Source organism: Telopea speciosissima, chromosome 7, assembly GCF_018873765.1.
Source record: "Telopea speciosissima isolate NSW1024214 ecotype Mountain lineage chromosome 7, Tspe_v1, whole genome shotgun sequence".
NCBI lineage: Eukaryota > Viridiplantae > Streptophyta > Magnoliopsida > Proteales > Proteaceae > Telopea > Telopea speciosissima.
In genome coordinates this window covers 60,173,101-60,186,324 of record NC_057922.1, presented here as the reverse complement: position 1 = coordinate 60,186,324, position 13,224 = coordinate 60,173,101, and the positions used below count along the sequence as shown (strand labels likewise).

The 13,224-nt window shown below is 37.6% G+C and overlaps 2 protein-coding genes across 2 annotated transcripts; one reads left to right on the top strand and one right to left on the bottom strand.

Moving 5' to 3' along the window:
* Positions 1-755: 755 nt before the first annotated feature.
* LOC122667576 (histone acetyltransferase type B catalytic subunit-like) lies at positions 756-7,919 on the top strand. The gene is made up of 10 exons (XM_043863907.1): positions 756-918; positions 1,079-1,120; positions 1,342-1,451; positions 4,209-4,277; positions 4,630-4,668; positions 4,746-4,822; positions 4,946-5,045; positions 6,408-6,495; positions 6,666-6,826; positions 7,108-7,919. Exons 1-10 carry the CDS (start codon positions 843-845, stop codon positions 7,759-7,761), a joined length of 1,416 nt encoding a protein of 471 aa, XP_043719842.1. The 5' UTR covers positions 756-842; the 3' UTR covers positions 7,762-7,919.
* A 1,349-nt stretch (positions 7,920-9,268) lies between these two features.
* Positions 9,269-12,953, bottom strand: LOC122667577. The gene is made up of 7 exons (XM_043863908.1): positions 12,553-12,953; positions 12,174-12,259; positions 11,520-11,598; positions 11,381-11,440; positions 10,465-10,586; positions 10,232-10,303; positions 9,269-9,502 (listed from the first exon to the last, which is right to left on the bottom strand). Exons 1-7 carry the CDS (start codon positions 12,943-12,945, stop codon positions 9,400-9,402), a joined length of 915 nt encoding a protein of 304 aa, XP_043719843.1. The 5' UTR covers positions 12,946-12,953; the 3' UTR covers positions 9,269-9,399.
* Between the last annotated feature and the right edge of the window lie 271 nt (positions 12,954-13,224).

The following is a 13,224-nucleotide window of genomic DNA, read 5'->3' as shown; positions in this document are numbered from 1 at the left end:
TCTTCAAACTAAACACTGATGCGGCTCTTTCTAAAGAGAAAGGAAGCATTGGGTTCATAGTTTGAAACTCCGGGATGGAAGCTTAGGTGGCAGTCTCTAAGCCATTGTCTTTTACTTCTGTTCTTCAAGGAGAAGCCTTGGCTGTGCGTGAAGGTTTGATGTGGTGTATTTCATATGAGTTGGACCAGGTGCAGGTTGAATCTGACTGTAAGGAACTGGTATCCATTTTAACAACTACCACCCCTTCTCCTCCTATGGAGGTTTATCAGGTGGTTATGGATATTCAGTTCTTGGCATCCAAATTCAGTTTTTGTGTTTTTAAGCACATCTCTAGGCAGAGTAACAGCGTGGCAGACTCCCTAGCTCGGAAGGCCTTGTCTCTTGCGAGTGAGACAACATGGCCACTCTCCACTCCTTGGATCCGTGATCTTTGTAACTCAGACTCCTTGTGTTGGACTCGCTTCAATAAATAAATTTTCTTTCTACCAAAAAAAAATAGTTATCTTTTACTCCTTCTATCTAATGAACTTTGTTTTTTTTATCAAAAAAAATATCTGGCCTAAGAAAACCAGCACTCATCCTGGGCCTTCGCACATTATATTCCCCTTACTTCCCTTTCTTTTACTTTCCTTTCCCCATTTCCTTGCAACCAAACGGAGCCTCCGCATGTTACAAGGCTCGCAAGTCCCCAGCATTTACTATTAGAGCGGAAAGAAATGCCCATTCCAGACTTCCAGTTCCCCCACCGCAGCCTGGTCTCTGTATAAATGTCCTCTTTCATATTCTCTAATTTCCCGCCTCCCTCCCTTCCCGCTCTCCGAAAACCCTAAGCTGCGCCGAGGATGGGACTGAAGCAAGCGACAGCTGATGCATCATCTGATGCTAAGAAGCGTAGGCGTGTCGGATTTTCTGAAATCGGTTGGTTAACACTCAGACCCTAGTTTTGTTTCCTTGATGCTTCTCTGTTTCTTAAATTTTTTTGGGGGTGGTTTTTAATGTAACTCATTGCTGCGATTTGGTTCTTTTTTCTCATTTGGAAGCATTCATCTGATTCTCTGTTGTTTCTGTCCGAGCGCAGATGTTGGAATTGAAGCGAACGAGTGTCTTAAAATTTTTATGGGTACCTATCTCTTGTCGTACTGATAGCTGCTATTGTTTAGTTTCTTGTACATCACTTTATGACCTGTTTAATTTTTTAACAGAAAGTTATTGTTTCGTTTTGCCATTCGGTTTTAACAAAGAATTGTGAAAATGGATGCAGATACATATTATTGGAACCTGGTACTCTATGCAATATGCTGAGCCTTTGTTTGATATTCATTTTATTTGGCAATGTTGTAGTTAGTAGCAAAGAGGAAGTAAATGCTGCATCCGGCTCTTGTATTGATCCAGTTGACTTGAATCGGTTTTTTGGTGAAGATGGGAAAATATACGGTTACAAGGATTTAAAGGTGATTTTACATTCGGATCTTTAATGAAAGTTCTTGCATTTGGGTGCTCCAGTTTAACTATGTTGGTGCTTCTGATACGAATCATGTCATCTACTCCCCTTCCCCCCAAGTTTCATTTTCTGGGCCTTCTTTATTTTACACCCCCCGGGGTTTATCTTCATGTGGTTTACTATGTTGCTCACGCAAAATTTATTTTCCATTTCTACATGCAACTCAATTCAACTCAACTAAACTAAGCCTTATCCCAACTAATCGAACTTGGCACCAAGAATCCTGTTCTACTATTCCATTCTATGTAAAGCCGAAACAAAAGTTAAGTCATAAGCACCCTTTGTCCTTCCTCCTCACCATCTCAATCTGCCCATCTTCTTCCTTCCCCTTGTACCTTTTGCCGCATTTCATTTGCATCATCTCGCATTTCATTTGCATCATCTTGTTCCTTGTGGATGCATATTCCATTTTGCATATGTATATTCTTCTGAATATTTTGCTAGAATTTTTTTTGCTTATAAGTTACAATTTATTTTCAGTGCATTAAATACCATACAATTTCACGTATTGTGGTTCATAGGTTCTACTTTTGTGATAATGTTTTTTGAGCCTGTCACAAATTTATCAGGTTAATGTAAGCACTGATTAGTCTTCCACTTTTGCATAAGGGGACCAATCAAACATTATCATGTAAGCTAATGCAAAAATGCTTCCTTGCAACTAAATGATATTTGATGACTTGAAGCTCCCTAAATTGCCAGCTAAAGAAATGTTAGTTTTGTTGTAAAACACTCACAAGTGAAAATGACTGAACTAGTGATATATGCCACTATTTTTTGTTCGTCGGCCATCAATGATTTGACAAATTCCTTATACTTTTCACTCCCCCTCAGTTTAAGATAGTCATCAAAGCCCTTGAAGTATCTAAGCATGCTACCAGTCCTAACTGAAAGAAAGTGTTTGACAGAAATGCTCAATATGTGTCCAAAGACTCGTCATATGAAAAAAGATAAAACTTTACCTTAGAGGAACTCATAAATGAGAAAAAAGTAAATTGAAAGTTGCTTTATAAAGATTGTGAGTGTAAATATCCAACCCAAAAGCTCGAACTATTGGGAGGATGGACTTGATGAAAGAACGGGAGAGAGACTCTCAAACCTGTAAGAGAAGAGAAAACTTGAGAGAGAGAGGAGAGATTGCAAGAGATGGAGAGAAAGAAAGATTTGTGATTAGGTCAAAAATAGACCCACACGCCTCCTATTTATACATTCATATATGGAAGCCCTAATATGTGCGAAAAGACCAAAATGCCCCTACAAATCTACAATACAATATGGGACTATTCTCCCTACACTCCCCCCCCCCCACATGTAGGCCAGATGGAACTGTGCACACGTGCACGGATGAATGGAGGAAGGTCTGGAGACACCTGCAACTAAACTGGAGAAAACCTGCTATGATACCATGTAAATATCCAACACAAAAGATCGAACTATCATGATGGAGCTTTGGGGATGGATATTTACAATAAGAAACAGGAAAGGGGAGGAATACCATCGAAGCTTCCAATATTGATAAATTCAATAGAGGTTAAAATTTCAAAATGCTTGTAGGGCCTATGCAAGTTGAACTCAAAGGACCTTTTGGAGTAAAATAATAATGAAGAAAAACTGCACATAAAGTTGAAAAAAAAATTCTTAATTGGAAATTTGAGGACTTCAGGAATTCATGAGTTGCCTCCAGAATGCTATAACATTCAGAAAACTGTGGCAAGCCTATTTGATGGTGCAACTGGGATATGCCCTTGACTATGTAATTAAACATAAAAGCCCCTGGGGAGGGGGAGTCAAGATCTTAGGTTGTGAAGGTGTTGGAGAAACAAACTCTACCCAAGTACCATGAGAAGTTTTTGTGCGCCTTCCAAAATTAAGTAATAGCTATCAAATGATATCCTGTTGAAATAGATATGCTCTCAAACTGATGGAAATTTTGTCCAGCTTATTTACCCTACAAGATCCATAATCATTCAAATTCTGTAATTAATGTTGAAGACTTAAATAGCCCCCATCGGCATCTGGTTTGAGAGAGAATCCATAGATATATAATCTGAATCTACAGGATCATTATCTTGATTATGATTTCTAATTGAGGTCTCTATTGGCATACTCATTTGGAACTAGGATACTAATCTGACGTGAAGCTTCAATGGATGGTGAGTTGGTTTTGTGCACTATACAATAGTTTACTATGTATTTTTTACTATTATAGACTACCTTTACAATAGTTTACTATGTATTGTTTACTATTATAGACAACACAGATTGAAGGTCTCGAACAGTGCTTATCTAGAAGCTTGACAGGCTGAGATGATCTTTTTACACAATATTAACTCTTAGGTGCACACGATCTAAAGAATGTATTGAGCTTAGCAGAAATATAAAGGAATGCCTTCTGTTTACTTCTGAAACTAAAACATTTTTGTAGCTGCACTGAAATGTATCTGGTTTTTGCATAATTTAGTGGTTTTTCTTCTACTAGTAAGATTCCTTTTAAATGTGCATCACTTTATTAGAGTGAGCTTTATATTTGTGAAATGGGATTAATCTATTTTCCCTCCTGCTTTGTGCTTATAACTTGTCGGAAGGCAGATTAAACTGACTCACCTTTGGAACAATGGTTTACATTTCAATGCAGCTTGCTTGTGTATTTATTAATTAATAATATTGTTATTATTATTATTTTATTTTCCAACATTATCTTGTGCAGATTACCATCTCGTTGAGTAGCATTTCTTTTCATGCATATGCTGATATTAAATTTCAGAGTTCATCAGAGGTAAATACTAAAAATTGCTTGCCCCATTTTTAGTTCAGCGAGCCACTATACTTTTTGAAGTCCTTGTATTTTGGTCTTTAGGCGCTGCATGAATTTATTTCTTGAGAACTCTTTGACGAACTGGCTGAACTCTAGTGCACTAGGAGGATAACATACTGCTTGCACCTTATTAAGTTTTGAAAAATCTTATGCTGTATTTCCTTTTATTCTTGATTCATCTTACTTACCTTTTCTGGTTACTTTGTATTGGAACCTTTTTGCATTTGGCCACAAAATAAAACATATCGTCAAGTTTCTAACATTGAATCTTATGGCTGCACTCTAACATTAACTTATCTTGATCTGTTGTAAGGGAGGGAAAGGGATCACAGATCTGAAGTCTGCTCTTCAGGTACCATTAACCACCTGCTTTGAACTATCTGATATTTTGTCCTCACTTGTACAATAAAAGTTGGGTAATTTTGACAGGCAATTTTTGGTGAATCTCTGCTTGAGAATAAGGAGGATTTTCTTCAAACTTTCTCTACGGAGAGTTGTTACATCAGGTACAAATGGCAGCTTGTGCATCTTTGGTTTGACTGGACACCCACATGTATCCACACACACACATGCTGTGTATGCTCAGCCTTTTGGTTAATGCTTGTTTTCCATCTCTTTTCCTGCTTCAGAACTTCTATCTCAAATGGAAAGGTCATAGACTGCAAAGCTTCCCAGGAATGCAGTAACAAATCTAATAATCATTTGGAATCAGAGGCAAATACTGTGGAGGTTCTTTTCTACTTCTCAATTTTCCTGTTCTCATATGCATTAGATTTTGTCGTGCCAGCTGAAATCAAAAGAACTGAATTCTTATAGGAGAAGCTTAGACTCAAATACTGGTATATAGCAAGTGCTTTCCTCCCTTGAATTTACAGGTAGTAGCAGTCTCTGTAATATCTGTCCTATATGAACCAGTATTTTAAATGAGTGTGTGGAAAGTGTTTGGTTGTTCGCCTGGGCAACTATTGTATATGCAATTCCTTTTTTCAGTTTACACCCTCCTTTTATGGTTGGAACAATGGTTAAATTGTTTAGACCATCAAATTCCATTTTTTTTAATATATAAACTGGCTTGACCTTAGAGTCCACTGTCCAGAACTGTGTTAAAGGGTACTGCTCCAGGATATAAACCTTTTATGAACAGGGTAGCCTTGAAAACCACCTAAAATAATTTCCAATCTATGTACTTCTACTCTCTCTAACATCTTTAGCATACTTCGCTTGACAACAAGTGCAATAAAAATGACCATTCTCGTTACCGGTACTCCAATACCTTGGAACTTGCTAAATTGTTGTATACTCCTCATTCACGTCTCTCTCTCTCTCTCTCTCTCACACACACACACACACACACACACACACACACACAGAAATGCACAGTTGTCCCATGCCCTGTATGCTCTTGATAATAATTTCAGTAAGATTATGAGAATATACTCCACTGGTGCTTCAATAATTTGGAGCTTCTTATTGGCACCCTAATACTTTGGGGCATTTCCAACTTGGCACTCCAAAAAGGCAATGATTCTGTCTCACATCTTGCTCCACCTCCAGTGCATGATTTGGTTCCTAAGGTCCAAACTTTTTCTCAAGTTACTAGTTACTTTATCAACCTCCCAATGTGCTATTGTATATTGCATGATAACCATGTAGTTAAGTATCAATGAAAGATCAGTTCTGTTATTCACTTACCATTTAGGGTTCAACTCATAGATGTGTTGAGTCCCAGAAGATCTTTCTGGGAATTAACAGAGTTTCTGCTGGAAATGATTTGAAATCATTCCAACAATGTAAAATGCATTTTCTTCTACTTAATTGAACTACATGCGTATCTTAATATAATTTGCCGTAAGAGCTACCACTATAATTTTTTGGAAAAAACTACCCCATGATGCTAGAGTGCAATTTCCTTCTGACATGGGTTTTTTTTTTTTTTTTATTTATTATTTTCTCTCCTGCTCTGAATATGGGTCCCATGTAATGATACCTTTTTTAGGACAGCCATTGGTCTGGCATACAGACTCTCCCAAATTTTTATCTGTGGTTGAATTTTTTGACTACCATTCATGATTTTCTCTTCCCCTTGTGCAGCGTCAGGTCATTCGCTTGGCTATAAACAGCTTGCCTGTTGGATTGCTGTACAGTCGGTTGGTGCCTCTTGTACTTCTTCTTGTTGATGGTAATTTTTATTACCTAAGCTAGTAGAAATTTCCATTATAATCATTTGCAACTTCCCATGTATGGAGTGTGCGTCATTTATTACACAACCAAACTCCCCCAACCATGCCTCCCCAGCCCAATCTATATTAAAGTGATGTCAATTTGTTTCAAAAAAGTTTTTTTGTTCAGGTAGCAGTCCCATTGACATCACGGATCCAAGATGGGAGATTTATCTTGTGGTTCAGAAGACACTAGGCAACCAGGAGGATGTTGACCTCAGATTGCTTGGATTTGCAGCTGTTTACCGCTTTTATCGCTACCCTGATAGTTCACGCTTACGTATCAGCCAGGTTTTGTTCTCCTAGATTCTTACATTAACCGTATGGGAAAAATATTTAAGATATGAAATATTAGTTCTAAGTTGTTAAGGCACTGTCAGATTTTTCAGTCTGATGTTACTGACATATGCACCAAGGTAGTTGCTCCATGCTCTGTTTGCTAGGAGCTCTCTTCTGATAAAATCATTTAATAAATTTCTTTATTAACCTTGGATGTAAAATGACCCTTGATACCTTTGAGCTAGCTGTTCAATCATCATTCTCATGTCATGGTCATCTTATCATGGTTGCAGATACTAGTGTTGCCTCCTTATCAGGGCCAAGGTCATGGCCGGTACCTTTTAGAGGTTCTGCATGAGGTAGCAATATCAGAAAATGTTTATGATGTGACAGTTGAAGAGCCATCTGACTACCTTCAGCATGTGCGGACCTGCATGGACATGCTCCACCTGCTTGATTTTGACCCGGTACATCAAGCAGTTAAATCTGTTGTTTCTCATCTTAACCAAGGAAATCTGTCCAAGAAAACCTCTAAGTTTCAATTGGAACCACCTGCTAGTGTAGTTGAGAATGTCAGGAAGAGCTTGAAGATTAACAAGAAACAGTTTCTCCAATGCTGGGAGGTTCTTATCTATCTTGGCCTTGATCCTGTTGACAAGTACATGGAGAACTATATGACTTTTATTTCTGAACGTACAAAAGCTGATATCTTAGGAAAAGATTCTGGGACTGCTGGGAAGCATTTGATTGATGTTCCAAATGGTGACAACATTGACATAACATTTGTCATGTTCCAGACACAGGCTGGTGGAGGAAATAGTGTTGAGATTGACAAAAACCAAACTAATCAAGAGGAGGCATTACGTCAGTTAGTTGATGATCGGGTGAAAGAAATTGTGTCAATTGCAATGAAGGTATCTTCACTTCAGGGTGTGAAGTCTAAGTAGCCATTGTGAGTGATAGTAGCATTTGGTCTATACTTGTCCCCAATGCGTTCTTTAATGCTTTGGTGACTTAGTAGGTTTGGGTCACCTGGGACTTGTTTGTAAATTATGTAGTTACATTTGTATTTTATGCTTTTCAGAATTTTGCTATTGAGAAATTAGACTTTGAATCTAACAGCTTGGAGAATTATTTTTGGTAAACTTATTAGATGCTTAATTCTGCTGGGATGTGTCAGCCCCTATACAGATTATGGGCTATGCTCACCAAGGTTTTAAAACTCAGAATCAGTCAGAGAGGATTCCGATGTGGATCTGGATCGGAATTGGGACTCTAAGCTATTTGTGGCGAAACTTGAATTGAGAATAGGCCCGATTCACCGATCTGATTCCCTATTCTTCAAACCATGATGCTCACTTGGTTATCTGTTCTGGTTCAGCATTTGGACCAGCAGAAGCTTGAAAAAATATTTTGATAAAAACATATGAAATCAACTGAAGCATCAGCATGGCCAAAGCATTTTATGTCCGGTGCATACAAAAAATACATTATGGCATATATAATTTCCATAAATATGATGCTAGACAACTAATTATCATCCAAAGGAGATGTCACCCGTTGCACCAGATCAGTTAATTTTTCACTGCAATGAAAATAGATTGGTATGGTTTCAGGGGCATTTGAATTGAACTAACGAATCTTATCTCTAAGAGGCCATGGTTAAATAAGGGTGTCTAAAGCAAAATGAAACCGTTTAATAAATGATTCGGTTATGGCTACAAAATTGAGGCCATTTAGTTAAACTTAAACGGTTTGAATCAAGTTGAACCGTTTATCACTCTTAATTGTACATAAATATGCCACAAGTAAACAGAAACCATTTAACAAATCGAACCAAACCGTGAAACCGTTTAGTATATGTTTCAGTTATAGTTTAAAAATTGAGACCATTTAATTAAATGATTTGAATCGAACCAAACCAAACCATTTAACCGAAACTGGACCGTTTAACACCCTTATGGTTAAACTAGATTCTGCACAAAGCAAGTCCTGGAAACTGCAACCCATAACATAGAAGGTTCAGACCAACATCCTTGTTCTTTAAACCTCATTAGAGTCCACCGCATGTAGGTCTGGAGGACAAAGTAAAGCTCCTCAGTGTTTTTATGGCATGAAAATTTCCTTTTTTATGTCAACCCTCGTGCCCCTTGCATTCAGCACACGTCTAGTTCTTGAGTGCTGGCTCAGAGTTGGTCTGGGGTGGACGGTGGACCTGGTATGGACTACTTTCAGGTTTCATTTTCCACATTACATTTCTTGCAATCACAGAAGCCAAAAACATAAATTCTTCTCATTGGCACTTTGAGCAATTAGCATACATGGGTGAAATTGGGTTGGGGTGGGGTGGGGGGGGAGGTGGAGTGAATAAGCTATTTGAAATTACAGTCAAAATCATACAGTTCGATATCTCAAACTCAAGTGTACATCCATGAGACACAATCTCCCTCCTCATAACCCCAACTATGCAGACCAGCAAGATTAACTGTAAAGTGTAAACATTTATCTGTCATTCTTTGCATTCCCTACTCATTAGTCTGTATGTATTCAGAGATTAGCCATCGAATTTCGTAGGCAATGGTGATCTAGATTTTGTGAACACTGCAACCAGCAACCTCTGATGACAAATTCTCCTTCCAGTTATCAAATTCAGATCCCCCAAAAACCACCTGTTTTATTCCAACGTAACTGACAGCAAGAAATCCAGCAATTTGGTTAAAATGAGAAATAAGAAATTGGATTTAGTAGGCTCTTCTAAAACTTTTCTAAGCCCATGGTAACTGAAGGAGCATACATGAGCAAAACAAAAGCCATGGAAGCCCGGTTATAGACTTAACCACAGAGACAGGACATGGCACTACTAAAGCATTCATGAGGCATATAGACGAGAAGTGTAACAAAAAAAATGATTAACACACTAGAAATTTCATATTTTATACTTAAATTCAACCCTAGTGCGTTCAGTATGCACCAACTAAGATTCTTGGGGATCAAAATGTGGTGATGGAATCAGGCAAGATATGATGCATGTATTTATCATTGTCATGTGCCGGGGTGGAGTCAAGTCATAGAATAGATTCAAGGGTGGAATATTTCCAACAAAATGATACATCCTCCTAGCTTTACATCCAGTTATAATCACAATGCCTTGGCAAGCATACTGTACTTATATGATGTCATTGTTCATCGTTCTCAAGTGACAAGAAAACCGGTAGCAGATAAAGTTACAGAAGAAACATTCTATGTGTGTTGGAAAGCCGACACAATTTCTAAATAAACTAATGTTTTACTTCTAGGCAGTATGAAAGTACAATGTACAGATGCATGCAATGTTACTCTTACAACTTAATAAAAAATTTTATTACTGAGCCCGAAAAGAACCAATATTGTCAAAACAAATACAAGGGAGGAGCTTACTCTGAGCTTATCTGTGTCAAGGCATTTATCAAAATATCCAAAAGCAATGGTTCACTAGTCCCAATATCAACCCTGCAAATTTTGACTAGGTTCATCAGTATGAATCTTAGGGGTCATTTCTGTCAAATGGTTCTACACAAAGCCAGGTTACAAACAGAGCTAATAATGACTATCAGCATGTAACCAAACTCACTAGTGACTACTTAACATCCACAATAACTAGATGCATATACCATATGCGTGCTAAATTATCTTGAACCTCAAAATCACCAATGTTATAAAATGTGGTTGGCGTCATATTTGCTCCTTGAATTGCATCATAACTTGGCCTTTTATCCAAAGGAGACTGTGACAGCTGCAGAGACCATATTTTACTGATTTTAGCCACAAAACAACATTTGGAAAAGGAAAAAGAAAATGAAATGTACAGGCCAAATTAAACGTGACTAATATTGCATCTCCAGAAAAGAGGGGGTGAGGGAGAAAAAGTATGATTGCCAACTAAGAGATTATATCCAAAACAATGAGGGATCGGAACAAAATAGATAACCCAAGGGACCCATGTTAGTGGAGGGTTGATTATTTATCAATTGTAGCTTATCCAGAACAGTTAACAAGTCTCCATTCTTTTTCTTACACAAAATACATATTTCTCACCAATTGGTTACATATTTGTTAACTGCAAATCAAAATGAGGGTCAAAATCACAGAGAAAATAGTTCTACTGTAGGGAGAGAAACTCAAACAAAAGAAAAGCAATAGCTGTGTTGACAACCCCACACTACAATGGAAACCCATTCCAAGCACCTTTTTCTAGGCATCTCCCACATCATCATCCAACTTTACCACAGCAGAAAGATGGAAATACTCAAAGCTAACTTACATAATTGCTTTGATAGGATGATATAACCAGAGAGGTCCAGGCAGTTATGACTGAATTAATGAACTAATAAGCCTAATAAATGTGTGCATTTATACCAACACAAGTGGAGAGAACAAGATACTTATACTAAAAGTCAAAATGACATTTGCTCAGTAAGATGGATACTTTGCAGCAGATTCTCCTTTTTTAGATAACTAAAATTAGAAAAATACAACCGCGGTATTCATAAATTCACACCAATACATGAAAAGTGCAAGCAAATCTACCTGCATGTTCATGGAATTGCATCCACCAAGACGTCCAACTATGTGCCATGATCGTATTGTCTGCATATAAGTCCTAATAACTAAGTACTCAAAATTCATGTACAAGGAAATTAAAAATTCTCTGAGAGGTGTCACTCACATCGCAAATTAAGGAGATATCATTGGGTAATGGAGAATTGTACAATTCCAACCATATATAGGAGTTTGAAGAATTAAATCTGTTAAATGCCAGCCATAGCAAGTTAATCAAAAGCAATGGCATTGAGATACAACCCTCTGATTATTATGTAACAAGAGTAAATTAAGAATGTTTACAACAGAGTACTTCGAAGGAATGTCGTGACAAGTGTCACTAGTATAGGAGTTAAAGAAGACAGTCTCTCCATTGATCAATTCTCAAAATTCAGCTTAAGATGATTGGTCAAACAAAAAGATACAAAGAGAAAAAGAAGATATTGATTTTTATTTTCTTTCTTTTGGATGGTCATATTGAAATGACTTTGCTTAATTGGAAAAGCTAGAGATTACAAAATCCACAGATCTTACACAAAGACCACTCATTTGAATCTTCTATTGATCTTTACAGTAAAGCTAGAGATTACAAAATCCACAGATCTTACACAAATACCACTCATATGGTTGATCTTACGATAAAGCTAGAGATTGCAAAATCCACAAATCTTACACTAAGACCACTCATTTGATTGATTTCCGAGCTTTAAAGAGTGGGAATAAAGACCAGCTAAGTGACACATTTAAGTTATTTAACAATAAACATACATCTGCAACTTACTTGTTGAATGTCACTTTCATGGGTAGAGAAGAACCAGTTTTAGTGTGCAGTATTTTGCTTCTTTTCTTCCTGATTCTTTCCTCCACCTAAAAGATATTTCATTTGACATTAAACGCCTTGAAAATCGCCTTGAAAATTTGTAAATCTACCAAAAAGAAAAGCACAGACACTGAAAGAAAAAGGAAAACCAATTAAGAATAAAGGAATCCCGGAGTCAAATCGGGCCTGTAACTTCCAGGGATTTTCAAAAAAACAACAACGGAGAATCTAAAATAAGTTTTTTTTTTTTTTTTGGCAATAAATATTACAGAAATCCATGAAATCGTAGAATGAAGTGAACACTAACTGAAAAGAAATACAGTTGGTGATGGTATCTTACTCGGGCCTGGGCTTTTTCTGGGTTATCGAAATAACTACCAAGAATTTCAGCAAATGCCGGGTCTCGGTCATAATCCTTCTCTTCTTCTTCTCTCCCTCTGAAATTATTCCCAGAAGAAACCTCTCCATAATCTTCGTCTTCGTATTCGTCCATATCCTCATCATCTTCTTCATTTTCTTTCTGCAATTTCTGGTTTTCACTTTCTCCATTTCGATTGGTTCTTGCAACTAGGGACGAGGTTTCAGGTCTCCATCGACTACACGAACTTGGAAGAGTAATAAAAGGTAAAGGATGAAGTGAAGCAGAGAAGCAAGGTCCGCCGGAGAAGTTACAGCTTTTTAGCTTCAGCTTCGGAGGCTGAAGTAGTGAGGTGAAGGGGTGTAGGATAAACATCTTCACTCCTCACTCTTCACTCTTCACTCATCACAGTGCTGGTTGAGGACAAAGCGATCTGCCAAATTTAGGACCAGCAGCGACGGCATTGTGAGTCACGACTCGGGGGGACACTGTTTGAAAAATCGGAAATTGAATTGATGACCGCGGATTCTGATCCGGAACTGAAATTGTGAGTCGAGAGTATAGACGGTGTTAATCGGTTCGGTTCAAACCGTTTAACTAAACGGTATCAACTTTGAAACCATAATCGAATCATTTATTAAACGGTTTTACGGT